Source organism: Pieris napi, chromosome 7, assembly GCF_905475465.1.
Source record: "Pieris napi chromosome 7, ilPieNapi1.2, whole genome shotgun sequence".
In the NCBI taxonomy this organism is placed as follows: Eukaryota; Metazoa; Arthropoda; class Insecta; order Lepidoptera; family Pieridae; genus Pieris; species Pieris napi.
The window spans coordinates 8,855,210-8,878,664 of record NC_062240.1 but is presented as its reverse complement, the minus strand read 5'-3'; the positions used below and the strand labels follow the sequence as shown (position 1 = coordinate 8,878,664).

Sequence of the window (23,455 nt, the reverse complement as noted above, 5' to 3'; positions counted from 1 at the left end):
CTTAAAATACCATTTGCAAAACACAACTGAAATGGCCATTTCAATTTTCAGTTTGAAAGACAACACCGATATTGTGTTTCGACATCATTCTTTGTCAAAGAGTTGTGATGCCTCTTTAACTAATTACGGATCATTAAAACTAATATTAAAGTTGTGCTGTAAGTATTCTTCTGTAATCTTTGGAATATACGTTTTTTATGGAATAAGGAGGCAGACGAGCATACGCACACAAACATCGCAGCCCATGGCCCGTATTAGTGGGTGCATTGCCGACCTTTGAGGAAGGAGTATGTTCACTTTTATAAACAATTGAAGGTTGTATCTTCCAGAGGGAGTCGATTCCACAGTTCGCTAGTATGCAAAAGATATTGCCTAGTGAATTAGTATTGTATGTATTACAGTATATATTTTCGTGGAAGCCTTTTGGGGTATCTTTTTTTTTTTTTATAGAACAGGTGGCAAACGGGCAGGAGGCTCACCTGATGTTAAGTGATACCGCCGCCCATGGACACTCTCAATGCCAGAGGGCTCGCGAGTGCGTTGCCGGCCTTTCAGGAATTTGTACGCTCTTTTCTTGAAGGACCCTAAGTCGAATTGGTTCGGAAATACTTCAGTGGGCAGCTATAATATAATATAAAAAAAGCAGTTATAATCACCAATTAAAGTCTTATGCTTTTTCGAAACATAATGAAATGTTATTAAAACAATTAATTCTCGGTTGATATTAAGAAAGAGTTGCTGAAATATGAAGCGAAACCGGCCTTTTGAGTCAAGGACCGTGTTTCAACCACATTCACATTGGCAATGATTTGCCAATCGGCTCTAATCGCTCAATTATATTGTGTTTATGCGTAATTAATTGCAAAACGTTGCAGGGACATTGAACTGATAGACTGATATTCATTGTTCTACAAAACTCGACTTATTTGTATGAATGCATAGAACTTTAAAAGAGGCCCTTAAATACATACAAACAAACGAATAATAAACGATAGATTCTGTATTACTTTTCTTATGTCGTATGTAAATGAAGGCCTTTTGTCAAAGTTCCTTCCCGCCGTTGTGCATGAATAGACAGTGAGAGGAAGGTTTATTATTATGAAACCTGTAGTATGGTCTACTATTGACATTAATTGCTCCACGGTGATACAGCGTTACGGACATTGAACCCATTTTAAGATGAGGGTGACAAGGTACACAACAGAACAGAAATAGTAATTTGCAATTGATGTTATTCCTGATGATGAATAAAAGTTAACATTTATAATTACACGACCCCTAAAGTGGGCGTGGCGCTAAACTCAATATAGTGGTTTAATAGCATCATTTCATAGTCTGACCTCCTAAATCAGTTTCGTCGTAAATGAAAGAAAAAGTGTTGCCAGTGATTAATGGCTTGCCTCTTAACAGTTTATGGTGTCATTTATGAAGACATAAAGCTCATTCATTTTTCATAAAATTGAGGGAAATATACCACGCGCCTTATCAGGCCAGTTTCCGTAAAAATATTCAGTACAGCCTCTAAGCGTGACACGTGCCCGTCAAAAACGATCCAGAAATAATTTAATTGGATCTTACAAACCCTCACGCTTCTACTTGGAATTCTAAAAATAATATTATTAAATCGTTATCAATACATAACACTGAAGAAAGAAAACTACGTCGTTTAAATACTATTATATATACATAAGAAAATAAAAAATATTTGAAATAAGAATTAGCTTTTAATTGTTGCTGCTGTCACCAGCGACAGAATTTCAACGTCTTGCGTGATTGGAGTGACAGCTGTACACATAGTTAATTTGCGCTACAACTCTTCTTACTGTTACTTTGATCATATTATTTTCTAGTGGATCATCCGTATGCCGATGCCTTAAGATTCTGAGTCGATACTTAGCGAAAACATAGACTTAAGTATACCTCCTGATTGTGATTCTGAATAATTCTACCCTAAGACGGTTACCTCTCGCCTTTATGAGTAGATTAAGCTTAAACCAAATTACATCATAGCCATAATATATTCTTAAAACTAATAAACGCGAAAATAACAAAATTTCTAAAGAACTAATTAAACAATATCTCAATTGTCAGTAAACAGTTACACGGTTATCTTATTATCACAATAGAATTTATTTGTTTTTCTCGTATGTTATTAATAATATCTTTTTCATAGAGTTCTTTGATCTGCAGTGCGGTTATTTTCACAATTATATATGTATGAGTTGGCGGCAAATGTTTTAGATTAATACTGTTTCAGCCTTCGTTTATTGTATAGATTGCGTAACAAATGTTTTGTCGTGTCTAATACAACGCTTATTAATTCTAAATGACCCAATTTCATCCTAAATCGTGTACTGCACGTGGCCATAATGAGTCAGCGTATTACCTCGGCATTTGTATTCAGCCAATATCCGAAACCCCATGTGGGTGAATTACTATTGGGGTTTCATAAGAATATATACTTTGGGGACAGATGGTTTTATATTGATGTCATTCGAAGATAAAAGGTTACCTTGTATTAAAGGACTACGGAAACAAATTGATTATTTAATTTGAAATCCAATTAGTAGCGTTCAAGTGTGAACCAATTAGTGAGATTTTTTTGTGTAGGATTAATTAACTAAAAGGTAACTTATATATTTGTCCTGTTTCTAAGTAAAAATATTGTTTGTGATATTTATTATATTAATATAGCGAGAAGCGATATTGCCATTACAATATTAGTTTAGTTTAATTCGAATAGGCAAATTTTCATGAAATTTTTAACAAATGTAAAAAAATCTTATATCAACTGATATATTGCCATGTCTCATAGTCTTGGCAATTTTTTTTTATAATAGGTAATAAGATTAAGCTGATGAATGTGTCTCGTCTTAATTCACTTTTGTACAGAATCTTAATGGTTTGGGAAAGAATGTCTGCCCTACCTATAAAGACGATTTAGTATTGAATGCCAATTGTGTCGTTTCATAGGGTGAGTCCCGACAAAGCCTTGAACGTATAATGGAATTTTTCCTTTGAATTTGGAATATTTATCATAATTCAGATCAAGGCTTATTTTTAAATAATCACGTTGTGTTGAAGCAACCATGCCTTTATCATGTGTATGTGTTATATTTTAGTATAAAATAATGTTGTAAGATTTATATAAAAATCAGCTTGAGGGCTACATCATCTATAGCTTTCAAAAATATTTAAAAACCATGAAACAAAAGCAAGTTATTAATGTAAAAAGTATTTAATAATATCACGATAAAGTACACCTGTGGAAAGCACACATAAGTCTCTATTATAAACCATAACTCAAGATAAAGTTTTTACCGCGGGCTTAGTATCCTTAAGACGATGAAAAATCGGTTTTATTGTAGTATTTGAGGTATCAAGCAACGATAAGGTGGATCAGTTAAGGTTTTTCTTATATATAAACGCGAATAAAGGTTGAGTCAATCAGAAACTGAACATTATCTGTTTATAGATCGACAAGTTGTTGCATATAAAATATATTTTTGATAAGATCTAAAACTACAAGAAAATATGACGCTACACATTTTACAGTCATACACATCAATTATATTAGAACATAGAAATACGAAGAAGCAAGAGAACAACAATATTGGCAAAACAGGAAAAATATAACGCAAATTTAAACTAATAATAAATGTAAATTTTGTGTAAATGAGTAAAAAATCGATTAGAAGTTATTGCTCATTGATTTTGTCGAAAATGGAGATAAAATTGTCCTTTATTTACTATGTACCCAGTATCCAGACACATTAATTCTGTCTAGAACAAAGTCACCGAACCCTCGATGTCTCAACATTAAATGCTGTCTACAGTCTACTTCAAAATCTAATAGACCAGTGCAGATAGCCTTTAAAATAAATAAAAAGTGAAAAAAATTACAGTAGGATGAAAGCCATTAGGAAAGGAGGGGAATATGATCAAAATGAAAGGAAAAATAAATTACGGTCGATCTGTGGTCGGGAAGGGGTAAGGGGGGGAGTTTTAAGGGTAAAAAACGGTTTATCTCGATTTCCGGCAAAACTAAAAGTCCTATCGAAGAAAATCAAATGGCAAAGTTGTAGGCAATAAAAAGATCTACAACTTTTGTATTTGCAGATTTTTCACATAACCTCAAAATTTAGGTGAAAAATTCAAAAAACCAACTTTTTGGTTTTTTATTTCTATCTTTTACAAAAAATTTTTTTTTTTAAACGAAATTTGGTGAAAACTTACCTTATTATGTCCCAAATATACTGTAATTTATTTGATTAAAAATATTTATTTTTTCACCTTATTTTGAATTAACATCGAAAAAACACCCTAATTTTCAATCGAAAATTCTGACGTCAAAATTTCAGCTTTTTTCAAAAAGTTAAAGTAAAAAAATATATATATATTACCATAGTAAATCTTCTCAGAAAATGCAAAAAATCGTATGCAGTAACGCCCAGACCCGTCATCCCCTTCCCTACTTCTCTATGAAATACGAAAATTTTAGCCCATCTAAAGGCTAAAAATTTTTTTTAGGTCACTCACGTATATATAAGTTATCTTAAAATGGTAATAAATAGGTATCTAATTATAATTTAAAGAAGATTCATAGAGAAGTAGGGAAGGGGATGACGGGTCTGGGCGTTACTGCATACGATTTTTTGCATTTTCCGAGAAGATTTACTATGGTAATATATATATATTTTTTTACCATAGGAAAGTAGAGATTTCAACGCATTGAAAGCACATCAACTTTTTGAAAAAAGCTGAAATTTTGACGTCAGAATTTTCGATTGAAAATTAGGGTGTTTTTTCGATATTTATTCAAAATAAGGCGAAAAAATAAATATTTTTAATCAAATTAATTACAGTATATTTGGGACATAATAAGGTAAGTTTTCACCAAATTTCGTTTAAAAAAATAAATTTTTGTAAAAGATAGAAATAAAAAACCAAAAAGTTGGTTTTTTGAATTTTTCACATAAATTTTGGGGTTATGTGAAAAATGTGTGAATACAAAAGTTGTAGATCTTTTTATGACCTACAACTTTGCCATTTAGTTTTCTTCGATAAGACTTTTAGTTTTGCCGGAAATCGAGATAAACCGTTTTTTACCCTTAAAACTCCCCCCCCTGCCCCTTCCCGACCTCAGATCGACCGTAATTTATTTTTCCTTTCATTTTGATCATATTCCCCTGCTTTTCTAATGGGTTTCATCCTACTGTAATTTTTTTTGGTTTCAAAAATTATCGGCACTGGTCTATAAGGGTCTTTGTCTTTTATTGTTAGTCAGATTGGCGGAAAAGAATTTCGAAACTTGAAAGTTAAAAAAATATTAAAATCATACGTTCAGTTTAACTTATATATTTTTATACATTATACTTATTGTGGCTTTTTTAATTTATCTGCGTGCAAATCCCATGAGCAATTATTAATACGTAAGCAAATGCGTGAATTACTACGTTACTATTTAGGTTGGATTTACGAATTACTTAGCACAAATATTTTTACATAGCTACAATTCACATTGTTAATTATACTTGCGGATTTTTCTCGACCAAAAGTATGTACATCACATCGATAATATAATATCTCCAAAAATTAAACTTTTAGTACTTTCAATCCATAAATGAAGGCAATTCAATAGTGTGTCGGAGTCTAAAATAATTGTTTGTCACCATTTCGTGCATTTTACTGTTTGTCAAACATTAAACTTTTTTATGTTGGCACTCTCAAATGTTATTTGCAGTTTTCGCCTTACGATCAGCGCGGCGAGGGTCCTTGTGGGGATTTTATGGCACGGTACTATCAATGTTTTATGGCTTTGCGCTTATAGGGGTTTATTAATGGCCTCCTTTAATACTTTATACTTTGATAACGTAATCGAGCTGGTTTTAGATCTATCTGGTTTCTTGAGTTACCTTCCCGTTGCCCTGATACTGATCATTCAACATTGTAACAGCTTTAGATTCAAAAATATGTCTTAAATTAACATTTGCTATAAAACGCCAGTAGATACCTTTAGCTTTTATATACCTTGTATTTATCCAAGTATGAGTTATTATAGTATAATCTTTAAAGTGTTCTCCCTAGAGGTCAAAGTAACGCACTTTCACCAGTAAATACATCATTTAGAGGTGGTTACTTCGAAACACAGCCTCCGAGGTATAATTCCGTGTAATCCAGCCTTTAGTTGGGTCCAATGCCCGAAATGACAAATGAACAGTACATAGTTACTTTTGTAGCGTGAGCAAACTTTTCGGACACGAAATTGTAGGAACGAAGATTTATTACTAAAGTTGGCAAAATGCTACAATGGAATTTTTTGACAGTTTATTCTTATTGATTACATTTCATGTGTGTTTAGAAGTTTTTAACTGGCAAAAAAACTACTAATAAAATAGGATATTTTCTCAGAAAATTCGTTTGAAAAATGTAAAATCCAATTTCCATTACTGCAGGTTAGCTAAGGGAATTTGTTTGTACGGATGCTGTAGATTTGAAGTGGATTGATTTAATTTTGTTGTTGATTGAAAAGTTCGACTCCCGAACACAAATACTACGTGAATTGGCTGGATATTTACTAACATTTTGTCGCATCAGCTGGTTTCGTAACGAAATGTGACCTCTCGAACGATAATGGAATGGTAAATATTAAATGCCATTTCAATTTTCTGTTCGCAAACACTATAAGCGAGTTTGATTATTTGACCTTTCAACTAAATTTATGTTTCGTGTACCCTCTACAGTCTACATACCCCTGGCATCCCATCATCTGATTTGTACCTTCTTTCTCTTAGAAGAACGCGTTTTGACCAAAACTCACCGATATCTATTGAGCATGTTGGATCACGAAAAAAGGTCTGGTTTTCCGTAGGTACACTATAAAATTGATTTTCCTATAGTTTTTATAATTTAATTTTTTTTTGATCTCTTCATGTATGTTAATATGCTTGTAAGTGCTTTTCACATTAAATATTGTATTTCGTACCATTATATCAGGAAGCCGAGCGGCAAGCTTTTATAGATAAATAAATTATCTCTTTCTATCATCTTCTTATATCTAGCAACAATAACGAACATCATAATGTTTTTTGATAATTTAAATAATTTAATATACATCGGTAAATGGAACGTTCCGTAACTTTGTCATTACTTTCTAAACTGTCATTAACTAGTACTTAGTATTATCTATACTTATAGCAATGCATAAGTATAACAGTATACATCTTATGCAATGTCTTGATTTTAGGAAGCTGTAATGCCTTGGGCTACATAGTAACGTTATTATTATGGCAATGATATTTCTAAGTAGCGGTTGTTTACTTACGTTGCAACTAACGTTATCCAATCATCCGGTAAATTATAGAGGCTAGAGGAAGTAGGCGCCCTCTGACGTTGCTATGGTGACGCTCATCTTGAATTAGTTAAACGAATATTCGCCCCTCGCTACTAGTTCGATTGCGTGCAAGCCTCCGTGTCTACTGAGATATAAAACCTCTTCCTATTCCCTTTGCTTTAAAGCGTACGTAAAACGTATGTTTCTGCAAACGAAAAGCATTATTGTTACGGTTTTCGCATGAAAACAGATTCAAACTAATAAACTCAATTGTCGTGCCAAAGACAATTAAACGTTTCGCCCAAACTTAAAATGGGACCATAATGAATCAAGTTATAATTAATTAACGAGTTTGCAGACGCTTTTCATAATAAAAGCTTACCGTGGCCCGTGTTCAAGATCCGTTAAATCTAAACTGAAAAGTTTGTAACATTGTTAGACACACCCCTATTTGAATTTCTCTAGGATTAATAGTTCTGCATTCTTGTTTTACTTTGGTGGATGTCGCGACGGAGAGGTCTTTGACCGACGCTCCATGTTGCCATGGTTACGGATACCTATGAGACAAACTTGTGTCTCAGCATTTTTTATACCGGAGAGAAATTAAATTATCTGCCGTAATCTGTATGCCGGAGCATATCTAGAAACGCGTAAGAGTGCAAACCGTAAATGTATTTTAAAAGGCTTTCGTGCTGACAAATGCGTTTAATCCGATTATGCAAATTGTCTTTCATTTTAATCTATTTATGTGTTTAACCCTCCTATTTTGTTCTATTTGTAAATTGCTCGGTATTAAATATAGAAGTCATCTTTAATTTGTTTTATTTTTTGTTTTGACGACTCATTGGTCTAGTGGTTAGTACCCCTGACTGCGAATCCATGAGTCCCGGGTTCGATCCCCGGCTGAGACAAACATCGATGTGATGAGCATTTGGTGTTGTGCTTAGGTCTTGGGTGTTTAAATGTGTATTTATATGTCTATCTATCTATAATATGTATGTATATCCGTTGCCTAGTACCCATAACACAAGCTTCACCAGCTTAGCATGGGACTAGGTCAATTGGTGTGAATTGTCTTTAAAAAAAAAAAACCATTTCGCTTGAAAAATAAAAACATTGAAACATTGTTTTATTAATGCATAGTCGAAGTTAGCAGTTTGATAATTGAAGTTTTAGTTTTATGATGTACATCGACTAAGGGAGGTTTTTAAATATATAAAACATTTTTTGTGTAAATATATAATATAAGTAAATAAGCGATGGAAGACCAAAGTTGATGAAGTTACAAAAGTGAAGCCCCAATCAATAGATTAGCTTTGCAATATACTAGTCGACGTATTTATTCGTATTCAGACAATGAATATCTCAGAGTGTCTTTGTTTTAAATCAGGCTTTGGTGGGTCAAGTGAGGTTGTTAAGGGATATAAGACATGCTTTGACATATTGGCCCAGTTTGCTTTAACGTAGGCCTTTGATAGCCATCAAAGAATAATTGCCTGTAAACTACGTCAAGTTTACTTACTAAAAATATTCTACAGTGTAACCTACATGAGCATACCTTTATATGTATAATTGTATATGCTTAAGACTGTTCGCTATTTTACATTTCTTTATCACAGTTAGACATGTATTATTTAAAAATATACAAGTTATTGTTTATGAGTAATATTCTCTTAAGAACACATCTTTGTCCTTTATTATATCTTATTAAACATCTTTATAAATGAAGAATATTTTTTTCCATTATTTCTATGTAATATTATTTGTTATAATACTAAATAAGAAATTATGATTGAATGAAATAAAACTAAACAAATACCAAACATTAATCTTATCTCGCCAGAGTAAATGTTGCTTTGCGTTGCGGTATGCCGCCTTCTGATGACTAGAGTATTATGTTTGTTTTTCTCATTTTGTTAAACATTCGTTGAGGTATATACGCACTGCGGTCGCCTTATGCCCAATGAGTTTACTAAAAAAACTTTTTTGTATGAAAATCAGACTTAGAAGTTACAATGCTTGATACAAGCATTCTTAGCAGTAGGATATTAGTCAGCTATGGATCGTATAAGATGCCTTAAAGAAATAGTCACCTCAAATACAATAAGAAGGTTCTAGGTCTTAAGTCTAATTCACCTCGCTGTGCGAGTTTAACCTTCCGCAGTGTTTGCAAGAGTATATAAAATGTCATGTTTACACACGTAATCCTTAGGTATTTGCGTTACATCACCACAGCGGGCAATTTCTTCACCCTTATGTTTACATCATAATTTCATTAAAATTACATCCGCGGAAACCACAGGCGGTTTCGGGTAATGTGAAAGCAGATATTGTACGGCTACTTCCGATTCAGGGTTACCAAAATTGCAACAGTTTTAATGTTTTTATGTAGGAATATTTATTTCGTTTGTGACGTCCTTTGTGATGGAACGTATTTGACGAGCATATACTGCATATTATGGAAATGTTATTCGGAAGGTTGAATAACAAATATTGTCTTTTCCCTTGCCATTTTCTTTGTATCATGCTTTAGTCGTCATCCGTTATTTAATATTGCTTACATATGTATGTGTTAAGTAAACAATATAGATCTCAATGTTTTTAATACTTGCAATTCTTTGATTATAAGTTTTGTTTTGGTCCATTATTATTATTATTCAGTGTATATTTTAATGAATATTTTTTTATTGGAATACTCATTTGAGGGTACTCAATACAAGGAGTATTGAGTACCCTCAAATTCCACAATACTACGTAAGTTAAACTGGTTGTCCTTGTATATTATAAGTTAAATTATTTACAAGTTTTGATGTATGTATTCAATCTCTATATACGAAGTCATAAACATCAGACTAGTTTTATGAAATGTAGATCACGTAGTAATATTATGGTGCAGAGGCCCTATTACGAAAGCCGATGGGGCGTGAATTGCGCCGGAGCCGCGCGCGACTGCTTTTCCTGCCATTGTCCTCTTCCGTATGACATTAACATGCGGATGCAACATACTCTCATATAATGCGCTATTATATTATCATGAACATAATTTTGGCTGCACCCCGTTGCGTATTTCTTGTGCCGAGACTTTGCTTCCTTTGTTTCGTATAAAATTCTGAATATTTATTAAAATTAAACTGTCTTCAAAAGCACTCAAATGTGTTATATCCGTACTTACTACTTGAATTGAATAAAATAATTAAATATTGATGATTAATTTACTAGGGCCTGTATGTTATAAACGGTACTTAAACAATAGTAAAACTTGTTCTAGAATTATAGGATAGGACAGGATTTTTGAAGGCGGTTAAAAATGTTCTAATTTCGTCGGAACCTCATTGCTATAATGAACCATCCGTTTTTATTTTAAAAGGGAACGCTTAATGAGGGTCTTTATTTTTAAGGGCTTTGAAGCATTAAAAGAGTACGAAAATTGTCAGAACTTTTTATAAAATGCAGACCTGATAGATTACTTCTATGTATAGTTAAATACATAGGGGAAGATCGTTACCATTCGTACGCGGGGCACATTCATACAGTCAAAATAAAACTTGAACGAAACAAAGTACAGTCTTGCTTTTGTATGTGTGCATGAGTAGAGGTACCAACTATACATCAACGAAGTTTCGTGAAATTCGCACCGATGAGAGTGAAGTTACAGGCATGGACGTGTTTTCGCGCTCGGTAAGTAATTTTTTTATCTATGTTTTTATCTGTTGTTACCGTAGATAAAATAAGTTTTCGTGTAGAGTATTCTATCAGTAACTAGCAAAATATACTTAAGATACGTCTCCAATACTTAATTTATGACGTTTTCCTATTAATATTAAAATAAGTTATATTTTGTTGTTATTCAGTTAGTGGGGTACATTCGGACAGCACTAGATGGGACACATTTGAACGAATTGTACAACTAAATTTGTATAAAAATTTGTCGGCGCGAACTGTCTTTTTCATACAAATTAAGTTTTCGACTTTCTACATATTACACTACTGTTAAGGCATCTTGACTAAGGTTGATTTTGATGCTTGTGAACCAGATGCTGTGAATAATTTACCAATCCATCAAATAGTAGTTCCTTCGAAGTCAGTTTCGACACCAGAGGCATTTCGACCCTATTCTCATTCTGTAAGAAGTAATAAAACAAACAAAATGACGATGACGGCCAGGAAAACTACGAGGTTATACTGCCACACCCGAAAATAAGAAGTTCTAATCCACACCAAAGATTAAAAAATTTAATTCTAAATTTAAGATACCTAACTAATTAAATTTTGTTTTACATAAGAAAAGTATTTTATTTTTGTTTAATAGAAGTTAAATCTTTATTTTTGTGTTTAATTTCATTGCTAATAAATGAATTTTGAACTACCCCACAGCGTAAGAAGGTACCCCCGACACTGTACGAAGGTGCCCCGTTGATGGGGCAGATTCGTACGTATTCCAGATTTAGTTTAAATCATAATTATGGTTGAAACATCGGATGAAATCATTTGTCATTTTTTTATTTGAATCTCAGATAGTTAAACTATAAATTTAAGCTATCAGGTGATAGATTCATGGAAAAAGAAAAAAAGAAAAAAATAAAATGTGAAAACCGTACGAAGGGTCCCCACCTTCCCCTATATTACTTAATGACAAAGGTGGCAGATACGTGAACAGTTCGAAATAACAGGCAATAAATAATATTTCAATAATCACGATAATGAGCTTTCCCTGAATATTAAAATCAATATGATTACATATTAAGTATGAGTTATAACGTGTTGGAGAGCAGACGTGTGCGCATTAATCTTCATGAGACGCGATCATGTTATCCGCTCGGAGACAGTTCCTTAATTGAGCCAACGTCTGCTAATCTCTGCACATTGAATAAGTTTCCATATTAGTAAACAGTTATTAGTTCATACATATATGCATAATAGTCTGTGTTTAATCAATTTAATGCGTAATAGAATTTTTTTCTCCTTTCAGTCATTACTTTCCTATACGTGACGACGTCAAGGGAAAAACGTACCCTTATTTTTCCCCTCCTAAACTAATCATAAGATTAGATCGATTATACCAAATATTATGTATATATTCCGTAGGAAGAGCATACTAATAATATAAAAATACAACACTTCATTGAAGGGCTTTTTAGACATTTTTTTCATGTTATTTCTTCCGTTCAATATGGTTCCAAAGAACGGAGTGTATATATGTAATGTAATATATACTAAGCAGTCTTTTGTTAATTCCAGGGAACAAAACTATGGATTATAATGGAGTACCTTGGCGGTGGCTCCGCCTTGGACCTGATGAAGGCCGGCAGCTTCGAGGAGATGCACATTGCTGTGATACTGCGGGAGGTGCTACGAGGCCTCGACTACTTGCACTCTGAGAGGAAGCTGCATAGGGACATCAAAGCTGCTAATGTACTCCTCAGTGAAATGGGCGATGTCAAACTGGCGGATTTTGGTAAGCAAACAGATTTTCTAATTGCAAATTAAGTTACCCTTGACATGTTTTGAACTACCGCGTATACAGAAATGCGAGAGATTTTATATGATTTTCTTTCATGAGGCATAAATACGTTTTGATTGCCTCATCTGCATCTAAACATGTCAAAAATGGGGAAACCGTAAAATTATTTTTCGACAATTTATACAAGTAAAATAATTTAAATCATTTTTTTGATTCATTATTTCTATTTTTACCTTATTGAAACTAGAGTAGTGTAGGGAATGTAAGTGCAAGTGCGGTATATCGGACACGATCTTAGTGCCTAGACAGACTAAGACTGTTGATTAACATTATCTTAGTGTAAGCTATGTACTAGTATTGTAGAAAATTAGGTCAGCATAATATAACCTACTAATCACAGTTATGGTATTGGTTAGATTCTCATTTATATAATCTCTCTTCTGTGGACTTATAGTTTTGTTTTACTAATAGTTTTATACCTTAGAACTTGTTCACAAATGTTTGGCGTAACAAATGTTCGTAACACCTATAAAATAGTCTATTCGTATTCGCTTCGTAGTCCGCTAATCGCCAACATTTGGTACTGATGGATCTTTCATTTCCACGAGGAAAGTCGTTACGTTACGATAAGATTGTAATAAAGATAGTTTGAAACTACACCGTAGGTTGCGGAAGTAATGTTATATCGGGGTATTAAACTACGTGATGTTAATAAGTGAATCGAAGGCATGTAGAAACGCTAATCCAACTTAAATTTAGTAAATTTGTATGAACAAAACGATTGTATTCGAAAAAAAAATCAAAATTGAATGCATTGAATTGTTAATATATTTACACGTCATCATCATCATTAACCCTACAATTAAACACGTAATTTATTTAAAAAATTGTGTTGTTTTGACGTGATAACGTCTTTAAAATCGTTTTAGTCGGGTGACATGTTCAGAAACTTGTGTCACACCAAAACCTCACGAGCGCGATCGCAGGTATAACGAGAGAGAGACGGACCGATCTCCCGTCTCATCTCGAGCGCTGCCAGTCATTCCGTGAATGTATGAAGAAAAATGTATATCATAGTCGAATAAGTAAACTTGTCATTTTACACCCGAAATTTATCATCAAAAGTGTGAATAAAACGATAGATGTAATTTAAAATTTGAAAAAATTGTTATCTTCATTAATACCTTACTTCCCAAAAACTTATATCACCAATAAGACGTTATCACGTAAACATCTCGATCGTAAAGCTACTTTACAAACAACCAATATTTTTTTTTTTATAGTATGGAGTAAATAACTCCACACGCACATCCTTGCTTGCAACATATATTTACGTAATTTAAATTTTAGCTGCACAAATCTTCAACAATAAAGAGGTTACAACCATCCATAAGATGTTACCCCTTTCAAGTTGTGATAAAGGTACGACATGAAGTGCGACACTCGATAAATCTGAGAATCATAAATCACTATCGACCAGCTGAAAGACCACACCTCTTTCTTGACATCGACCGCAGAGATTGATCACGGAAACTGTTATAAATGAGTATAAGTAGAAAGATATCAAGACAATCCTTCGATTGCATTGACAAGGATTTAACATGGAAAAATCGCCATGGAACGTGGTATTAACTTTGGTCTACGTTTTATAATAAAGTCGACTAAGTATAATGTTTTGTCATCAATTCTATCAAATTACTTAAATGTGACGAAACATTAATGAAATATTTGTGACTAAGGAACTCAGTGTTATTAAAATGTTATAATCATTATAAATTTTAACGGTTTTGATTAAAATGGAAACATGGAGTGTATATTCATATTAATATTCTGAATGCACTCTTTAAAGTTTCAAAGAAATATAATTTTCTATACAAGACGTAATATCCCAAGGGTTCTTCTTAAAATACTATAAAAAACTTTCTGAATGTTTTAAAAGAAACTTAATTTCAACATTAAACAGTTTCAACCTGGAGAATATTTTTAATTTAAAAACTTTTAGCCTTTTAGAATTTTTTATAAATTTAATCTTGGGATAAATACACATGAGTATCATTATTTAAAAAGTCTTATGTCTAGTTTAAATATCGTTTTTTGTTTTATCCAATAGGATGTTAATAAATAGAAACTAGGTACTATTTGTAGTTTGTCGCCCTCGAGTACCTATTTGAATGCCTAAACATATTTATTCATCATATGTGAAACTGTAATGGAAGTATACCCTTCAATTTTCTTCAATTAATCCCGCTGGCTGTCGGCCAACATTCAATATTTGCGCCATTTGGGACGCTGTACCAATACATCGCCATGTCCTGTTTGCAACTTGTCAAGTGTTGCCAACGGTGAACTTATTATGTCTGAGGAAAGAGTTAGCCTTTGAGGCAAAGTGTTTGAAAGTTGGTAATATCGAACTTTCATAAAAGTTAGAGGAAGCGTGCAATTCCGACGCGCTCACGTTATACGACATGCATATTTCTCTAGTTAAATGGCATGTTGAAATGATGTTAATAAAATAATAATATAATTAACGAGATATGAAAAATTATTATTCAATAACACAATAACGCAAAATTCAATAACATTTTGCCGTATTTATTTAGCTTAAAATAAGGAAAAAAGGATAAAAAATGATTAGCTATTTAATTGACTCATACGAACCACAAAATTGTTACAGTACACAATTATTATATACAGTTTTAACTAATAGAATAAGGAATTTACGATATTTAAATTAATATAACATATTTAATGTTGTAATAACAATTACAGGTGTCGCTGGTCAGTTAACCAATACAACAAGTAAGCGGAACACATTCGTCGGTACACCGTTCTGGATGGCGCCCGAAGTCATCAAACAGTCATGCTACGATAGCAAAGCAGACATCTGGTCACTCGGCATCACGGCCATAGAACTCGCCAAGGGTGAACCGCCAAATTCAGAACTCCATCCAATGAGAGTTCTCTTCCTAATTCCCAAAAATAACCCTCCACAACTTACGGGCAGTTATTCGAAGCCATTCAAAGAGTTCGTCGAGGCGTGCCTTAATAAGGACCCGGAAAATGTATGTATTTGAGGTTTCTTTTATTGGTTGTCCCTTGGGCTTTAGCCTCGTACAAGGCGTAATTTGTTTTGATTGCAGCTATATAACGTTTTATATGAAGGATTGGAGTTTGATTCTGTTGTGGTTGGCGCGAAAGTTTATTTGAGAAAATTGTATACTTAGTATTTTATTTACAATTTTAAGAATTATGTTAAGTAATATAATATAAATGTCTTGTCTTTTCCTTACTAACCTATATAAGGGATGATCTATACTCTATAGACATATTTTTGTGTCTTTTATGATATTACTTAAGCCAATCCTACTGAACAGTTATTTATTCTGAGGAAATTTCGATTTTAAATGCTATACTTATATTTTGTTAACACGTTATCGTAACTTTTTAGAGACCGACAGCAAAGGAGCTGCTAAAATTCCAATTCATCAGAAAGGCAAAGAAGAATTCATATCTAATGGATCTTATAGATAGGTATAAGAAGTGGAAGTCCCAGAGAAGTGAGGAGAGCGAGACGGAATCTGAGAACTCTGATTCGTGAGTTTTTACTATTTAATTTTAAATAAATTAAACAAGGTTTATTACTACAGAGGATGGCTATTGTTGCAACAAGGCATTAGGCTTTAGGCAAAACACTTTTCTATTAAATAAAATTATTAAACTAGATTTCAAAAATGTACCTTAATACAAATTTGATAAGTTTCGTAAACCATTACACCACGATTGAATGACTTTGGAAAATAAAATGGCGGTATTAAAACTTTTTTGTTCATAAATGTCATAAAAGTAGGTTTAGTTTTATTAATATAATTTAAATCTATAGCTAAGTGAATGTATTTAATTTTCCAGTGAAGACATGAGTCGCGGCGATGGCGAGGCAGATGAGCCTTGGATAATGACAGTCCGCGGTGCAGCCGGAGCACGTGCGCTTCATGCGCATACGCACGCATCCGCCAACGACGAAGACAAACGGCGTACGCTTCACGATGAACCTGGTTAGTTTTCAATGACACATTATTACATACACACACCATTTTACTGTTTTGCAAACCAGTTAGTCTTTTTCAAAATTGTTTGTATAATAGTATTTTATTGACAGAACTTTTACACATTTAATAAAACAATCTTTTACCGGATTGAAGTTATGTATTAACAATTATTTTACATAATTTTGAGGACACCGTGAGCCATTTCTGCCAAAACCAGTTTCCCCGGAGTTGGTACCAACATCTTTTAGTCGATACCAACTCCGGGGAAATAAATACAGATAATATAACTTTTTCTACAGCTGTGATACTTTTTTGACATTCAACACCTTTTGTCTTCAGTCACCGCGACCACGTACGCTGTAAAGCACGCGAAACGTCGGTTAAATTTAAAAGTATGTAAAATAATTGTAAATACATAACTTCAATCCGGTAAAAAATTGTTTTGTTTGTATAATATCTACTGTAACGCAGTATGGGTTGATCAATTAATAAAATACAAAGATTTAGTTTTTTTTTATTATATATTAAACTACATATAACTGTAATTCATTCACAAAATCTCATTCTCTTTAGTTGCGAAAATCTACCTGATGTTACTGCTTAAATATTATTAGTAAATGTACATACATAATAGTATCTTTTTACAGCTCTCGTGTCCCCTAGTTCACCGACAGTGCCCAAACAGAATGGATCTCTCACACGTGGAGACGAATCGCCTGTTGAGAAACCTCTCAATAATAACACACACGATAATCAAACTGTATGTATACTTTACAAGAAATGTGATGCTTTTAAATATAGGAAACTTTATCTCTCTGTCACCTATGTGGGACAAAGGGCATGTTGTGTGATTGTTGGTGAAACACCAGGTTTTGGTGAATTCTTTTGACTAGTACTGTTAAAAAGAAGAATAATCCTTATTTTGTGTATTGTACTAATGAAGGTCATCCACAAATTAAATATCCAACAAAATAAAGACCCGATGCGACTGGCCGTGATCATTTTGTTTCCCCTCTTACCTTTACAGTATTGTATACGAACTTGTAAACCGATTAACAAATTTTCAGAAGTGTATGTCAGAACATAATAAACATGAAAAGCAAAATCTTCTAAGTTTTCAATAATAATAATGGATTTTTTTCAGTCACGCCAATCTCCAATAGTACCAACGCCAGTGGAGCAGCGCGTAAAAGAGAGGGATAGAGAGCGCGAAAGAGATAGAGACAGGGAGAGGGAGAGGGAAAGAGATGATAGGAAGGAAAGAGAAAGGGAACATACATCTAACAGGGATAGTGGTGTTTATAACAAACCGGTCAGTTTGTCATGATTTCATTGAATTTAATAAACATATGTCTTTGGAATCGTTGTTATATTATATTGAAATAGTGTTATTAATTGTATTAAAGCTAGTCACAATATTGACAACCTAAACAGTCAGTTCATGTGATCAAGTAATCTGATCTTACCGATACTTAAATTTAGGCCGGCAACGCACTTGCGAGCCTTGTGCGCTATGTGAGTATCCATGAGCGGCGGTATCACTTAACATCAGGTGAGCCTTTTGCCCGTTTGCCTCTATATTACATAAATATATATATATACTTTAACGCATACATTATGTGTCGTCAACTATATAAATACAAGGAGACATTCCCTTCACTCATAATTCACTGAGTCAAATTTAGACTATTCTATTCTTCGGTCAATTTATTTAGTAAACAAACGTGAAATAAGGATTTTACCATTAAAAATACTTTACTTAAGGATATAAGAATATCCTAAATTAAGAAATTTATCATATTAGTCGTATCTATCAACACCTTATCAAAATTTGTGTATTTCAGGCTTCTCCGTTAGACCACAGAGGACCGAGTGAGGAGAACAAAGTCAGGCGACACGCCTACTTACACCAACTCATTAACCCGCTTCTCAATGAGGTAGGCGTTACAACCTCTTTTAGGTCTGGGCCTCAGATTTCTTAATCTGTTTCATGATCATTTTTCAATCTAATACGCAAGTAGGTGATCAGCTTCCTGTGCTTGACATAGGCCGTCGACTTTTTGGGTCTAAGACATGTCGGTTAGATGCGCACATGGAAAGAAATTCCATTGGTGCACAGCCGGAGATCGAACCGACGACCTCAGGGATATACTAATGAGGTATATACTCTATAAAAACTCGGCTTTTTTTCTCTATGGGTGAGCAAGCCGCCATATCTTAGACTCTGATGATCTATATACCAAAAACAAATGCAATCTGAGGCTCACGGCTTAATATCGTGAATATAATGATTATTTACTGTCATATCATTTTTTCATAAACATATGTATAATAATAATTCCAGTTGTCCCGCAAACACGGTCCCTCGAGCGTGGCAGCCATTGAAGAGTTGCGTCGCGCTTTCGAAGTCGCCGAACGCAGCGCGCCCCATCTCACACGGGCTTTTGTTCAACAGGTATAATATTTTGTTTATATATATTTGAATTCATTTTAACTTAATATATATCTTTTGAACATGGTACCAGATATGCAATTCCGAATAAAATGTAAGAGAAATTGAATAGAGAAAAACACATCTAGATAGGTGTTAGATGACGTCACTAGAGTTTTTGCGTTATATAAGTTGAGGAAAAAAATATTGGTTGTTTGTAAAGTAGGTTTACGATCGAGATGTTTACGTGATAACGTCTTATTGGTGATATAAGTTTTTAGGAAGTAAGGAATTAATGAAGATAACAATTTTTTCAAATTTTAAATTACATCTATCGTTTTATTCACACTTTTGATGATAAATTTCGGGTGTAAAATGACAAGTTTACTTATTCGACTATGATATACATTTTTCTTCATACATTCACGGAATGACTGGCAGCGCTCGAGATGAGACGGGAGATCGGTCCGTCTCTCTCTCGTTATACCTGCGATCGCGCTCGTGAGGTTTTGGTGTGACACAAGTTTCTGAACATGTCACCCGACTAAAACGATTTTAAAGACGTTATCACGTCAAAAAGAAATTACAAGAATTGTATCTTTTCTTATTTTATAATAAAATATATATATATATTTATTTATGTATGTTCACTAATGTCGAATATTTGATGCCAGGTGGTCCAACGAGTCGCGACCCATGCGCCTACGCCGGCACACAACTCGCACTCGCATTGGATGAGGTAGGTACTGTATCTTATCTTCTAGTTTTCTACATAGTTTCATTTACATAGAACTCTCCTGATTTAGATAGATAAGATTGATTCTGATATTTCGTATCAAAGATACAAAAGATGGCGCGTTTTGTGATTGGTCAATCGAAAAGCCGACCGGTCCGTTAGACGATTACTTTACTCTATAGTCTATGGATATGCATTTTATATTAAAATCGCACACAACTGATATTGGATAATACGCAAAACTAAAATGGTTTTATTATAAAACGTGTTACGATGTTGTTTTGATATAAAAATGGTAACCATGACAACAAATACCGCCCACATTTTGTAATCAGTTCTTATATGTCTATCGTTACTATGGTAATTCGTACTAAATAGAAGTTTTAAATATCGTTAATCAGTAAAAGTGTTTTTTTTTTCAGGGACAAGTAACCTGATCAAAACGGATGCGTCCACTTAGCTGTGCTCTCGCTTCCTTCAGCGGCTACACTGTACCAATGGACCAATAGGTACCACACCGGACCTTATATAATCTATAGATAATTCATTCCTATAAATATCAAAATTAAATCTTTATTACTGTAAAGAGAATTATATATTAGAAATTATTCATAGTTTTGTATCTTATTCTCGTATATCGTTTAAAATGTGGACCTAGGTCTGTACCCTGACAAACACTTTCTATAATCTTTTAAATTTCTGTACTACAACAATATTAAAAATGTATAATTTCTTTAAATTTATATTGTTTTTTCAGCTTTTAAATTATTTACTTATTAAGAAATAGTATTAAACCTGTTTTATGTATGTATTAGATGTTGTACGTTCTTAGTTGTTTCTTTGATTTCAAAAGTTGTATTATAAAATTGTCTTCCCTCATTGTCCGGAGTGTGGCCGCAATGGAGTCACAAAAGTTGCAATGCCATAGAGAAATAACGTAATCAATACTTAAGAATCTTATTTAAACTAACCGTGCACACGAAAAATATTCCGCGTTGATTTACGATAAAATATCGTGTCTACGGTGCAACTATGTAAATATGAAAACAGTTGTCTGTTTTTTCTACCATTTTTTTTTCATTTAAGGGTTGTGTCAGTAAGAGAATATTAGAACAATTTTGTACTGAATTTTGCTTTTTAATTTTGTTTTGCCGTTTCTTGTGTTTTAATTGTTCTAATACTGTGTGATAAGGGGCTGATTTTTCCGATATTGTCTCTCCCGGCCCGTAATGGCCAATCTCGCGGTGATTTTGAAAGGCTATTGAGACTGGCCGTTGATAACTGATACAATTCACTTAGTTTAATTCGTGTTTCTTTGTACGTCACAGGACTACGCCAATATTTTTGCCATACGTTCGTCTATCCGTTGGTTATCGCTTATTTTTGAAATTGTAACGTATTTTAGTGGTATTAAATTTGATCGTACTGAATTTTTCGCTAGTTTCTTAAAGCCGTTATGATTGGACGCTGTTTTTCAATAAATCGATTTGTTTATATTATTATTTATGTGTGAGACTTAGATCTGGGGTTTATCGCAAAAACCAATCGTAATCTACGTAATTAAAAAAAAAACAGTAATTTTAACTGGGCACGGGACCGGTGTACCTGTTTCATTGATTGTTACGAGTTTTCCTTGTCTACAAAGTTGAATCCGAAGTGAAATCAAATTGTCGGAAATAACTCTTAGGTCCTTTGGCTTTTGAATGTCTTCTAATGTCGAACTGTTTAGCAGGATATGCCATAAAAATTTGTTTATATCAATATAAAAGAAAAGATAATAAAAAAAATACAGCGTCCAAACAAAACCGGCACCTAGTGTCATTCCAGACAAAAGACAGATTTGTCAGCATTTATAGATTTTATTATTTCCTTTTTAAATTACGTCTGAAGACGCATCGTTTTCTTTGTTATATTTATGTCGCTGAAATTCTAATCGCGTTGCATTAATTTGGGGATGGATCGTGGTTAAAAATGACGCCTTACGGTGTATGTAAACATGCTTATATGCGACAATATTTAGCGATTCGATATAGATATTAAAAAAAACAATTATTGCTGTGTAAAATATGTAAACCATATGTAAATTGTGTAGTATATAAAGAGAAGCTGTTTATTGAAGTGTTCTTATAAGTGTATGAAGATATATTAGCAATAATTCGTGGTGTGGAAGAGTTGCGGGATTATAAAAAAACATTTCCAAAAAAAAGGATTTTGAACATAATTTGTAATAAAATTATAACTTTTTGTACTTTTTTTCATTCTGGTTAATTCGCTAAAATATTTATGATGCTAATTAATGGTCTTATGTCCTTTTTAATTCCAAATAGGCCTATAGATCACTGCTCAAAATTTCTATAGAAATAATTATCCTTCAAAACAATTGCACATGCTAAAGGCGCAGTTTACCAATAATTTATCTAAAATAAATGGATCTCGTAGCTCTCCCATGCCACGTCTCGCCTTGTATTTTGTTTTGCCATGTGCGTCCAGCATGGAAGATGTTATGTTAATTTTGTTTGGAGAAAATCAGAAAATATTTTTCCACTCGATATTAAAGCGTGTAGTGTTAGTGGTGGGCGGATAATTGTTGATTATTGATTAAATTAGGGTGTTCAGGCGATAGTTTGATCGACGAGGCCGCAAAAACTAAGACCGGCGTTACTTATAAACGCCTCTTAACTGTTACGAGAGTGAGTTAAAGAGGAATGTGTATCGTGAAAGCGTTAGCGGCCCGTCGGTAGTGGTTCGTAGTTGTTACCGATTCGCGATTTGTTCGGGTATATGTGAATGCGCATAGTTATTATTATTAATTAAAGTCAATAGTGCTAAAGGCGGCCTCGTGCGTCACCCGACGCGGGTAAAACATTCTTATGAAACATCTGTAACTGTGATATAAAATAAGCGTTCGTTGCGAAATGCATATGGCGGAAGTGGTGACGCGCGGGAACGCTTTGTACAGCCCTCCACAGTGCACTTGTATTACCATCGCGTACCGAGACAGCCAATACGGCGTCCATTCTAACACGTTTATGTAGGAAAGAAATTTGACTCTGAAATAAAAGAAGTTATTTAATTTTGGATGTTTTTGTTTTATTTACCTTGTTAATACTATATACCTCACTTTAGTATATTTGTAATGTATGAGAGCGATTTTTAAATATTTTTTTAGATCTAAATTAAGATGTCAACACTGCCTTTGTTCTAATAATGGTTTGTCCGCTAATTATATCATAAAAGATAACCAGAAAATGATAATGGTTTTATAATTACTTGGTTAGCAGCAAATGCGTAGAATACAAAACATAGTCAATTAAAATAGCTGTCTTGGCACCTAGTCACAAATACGGTTTAAGGTGAATTAATATATCGAAATTTTGGACTTGAACTGTGTATTTTAGTCCCAATGCTTGTGTATAATCCATGGAGCCATGCGCAATATCTTCGCGGC

At 33.4% G+C, this 23,455-nt stretch overlaps 1 protein-coding gene across 5 annotated transcripts in view; it reads left to right on the top strand.

Moving 5' to 3' along the window:
- The window catches only part of LOC125050787 (serine/threonine-protein kinase 26), an 82,929-nt gene extending 59,842 nt beyond the window's left edge, over positions 1-23,087 (top strand). For 4 of the 5 annotated variants that reach the window (XM_047650796.1, XM_047650795.1, XM_047650793.1 and 1 more), the window contains exons 3-12: positions 12,572-12,788; positions 15,564-15,856; positions 16,243-16,388; positions 16,701-16,846; positions 17,488-17,600; positions 17,985-18,152; positions 18,685-18,777; positions 19,185-19,295; positions 19,946-20,010; positions 20,430-23,087. In XM_047650796.1, coding sequence (XP_047506752.1) covers positions 12,572-12,788; positions 15,564-15,856; positions 16,243-16,388; positions 16,701-16,846; positions 17,488-17,600; positions 17,985-18,152; positions 18,685-18,777; positions 19,185-19,295; positions 19,946-20,010; positions 20,430-20,439 — 1,362 coding nt within the window. In that variant the 3' untranslated portion in view covers positions 20,440-23,087. Of the gene's footprint in view, positions 1-12,571; positions 12,789-15,563; positions 15,857-16,242; positions 16,389-16,700; positions 16,847-17,487; positions 17,601-17,984; positions 18,153-18,684; positions 18,778-19,184; positions 19,296-19,945; positions 20,015-20,429 lie in introns of all 5 variants that reach the window. The other variant, XM_047650794.1, reaches the window with a different exon arrangement.
- The last annotated feature ends 368 nt before the right edge of the window (positions 23,088-23,455 follow it).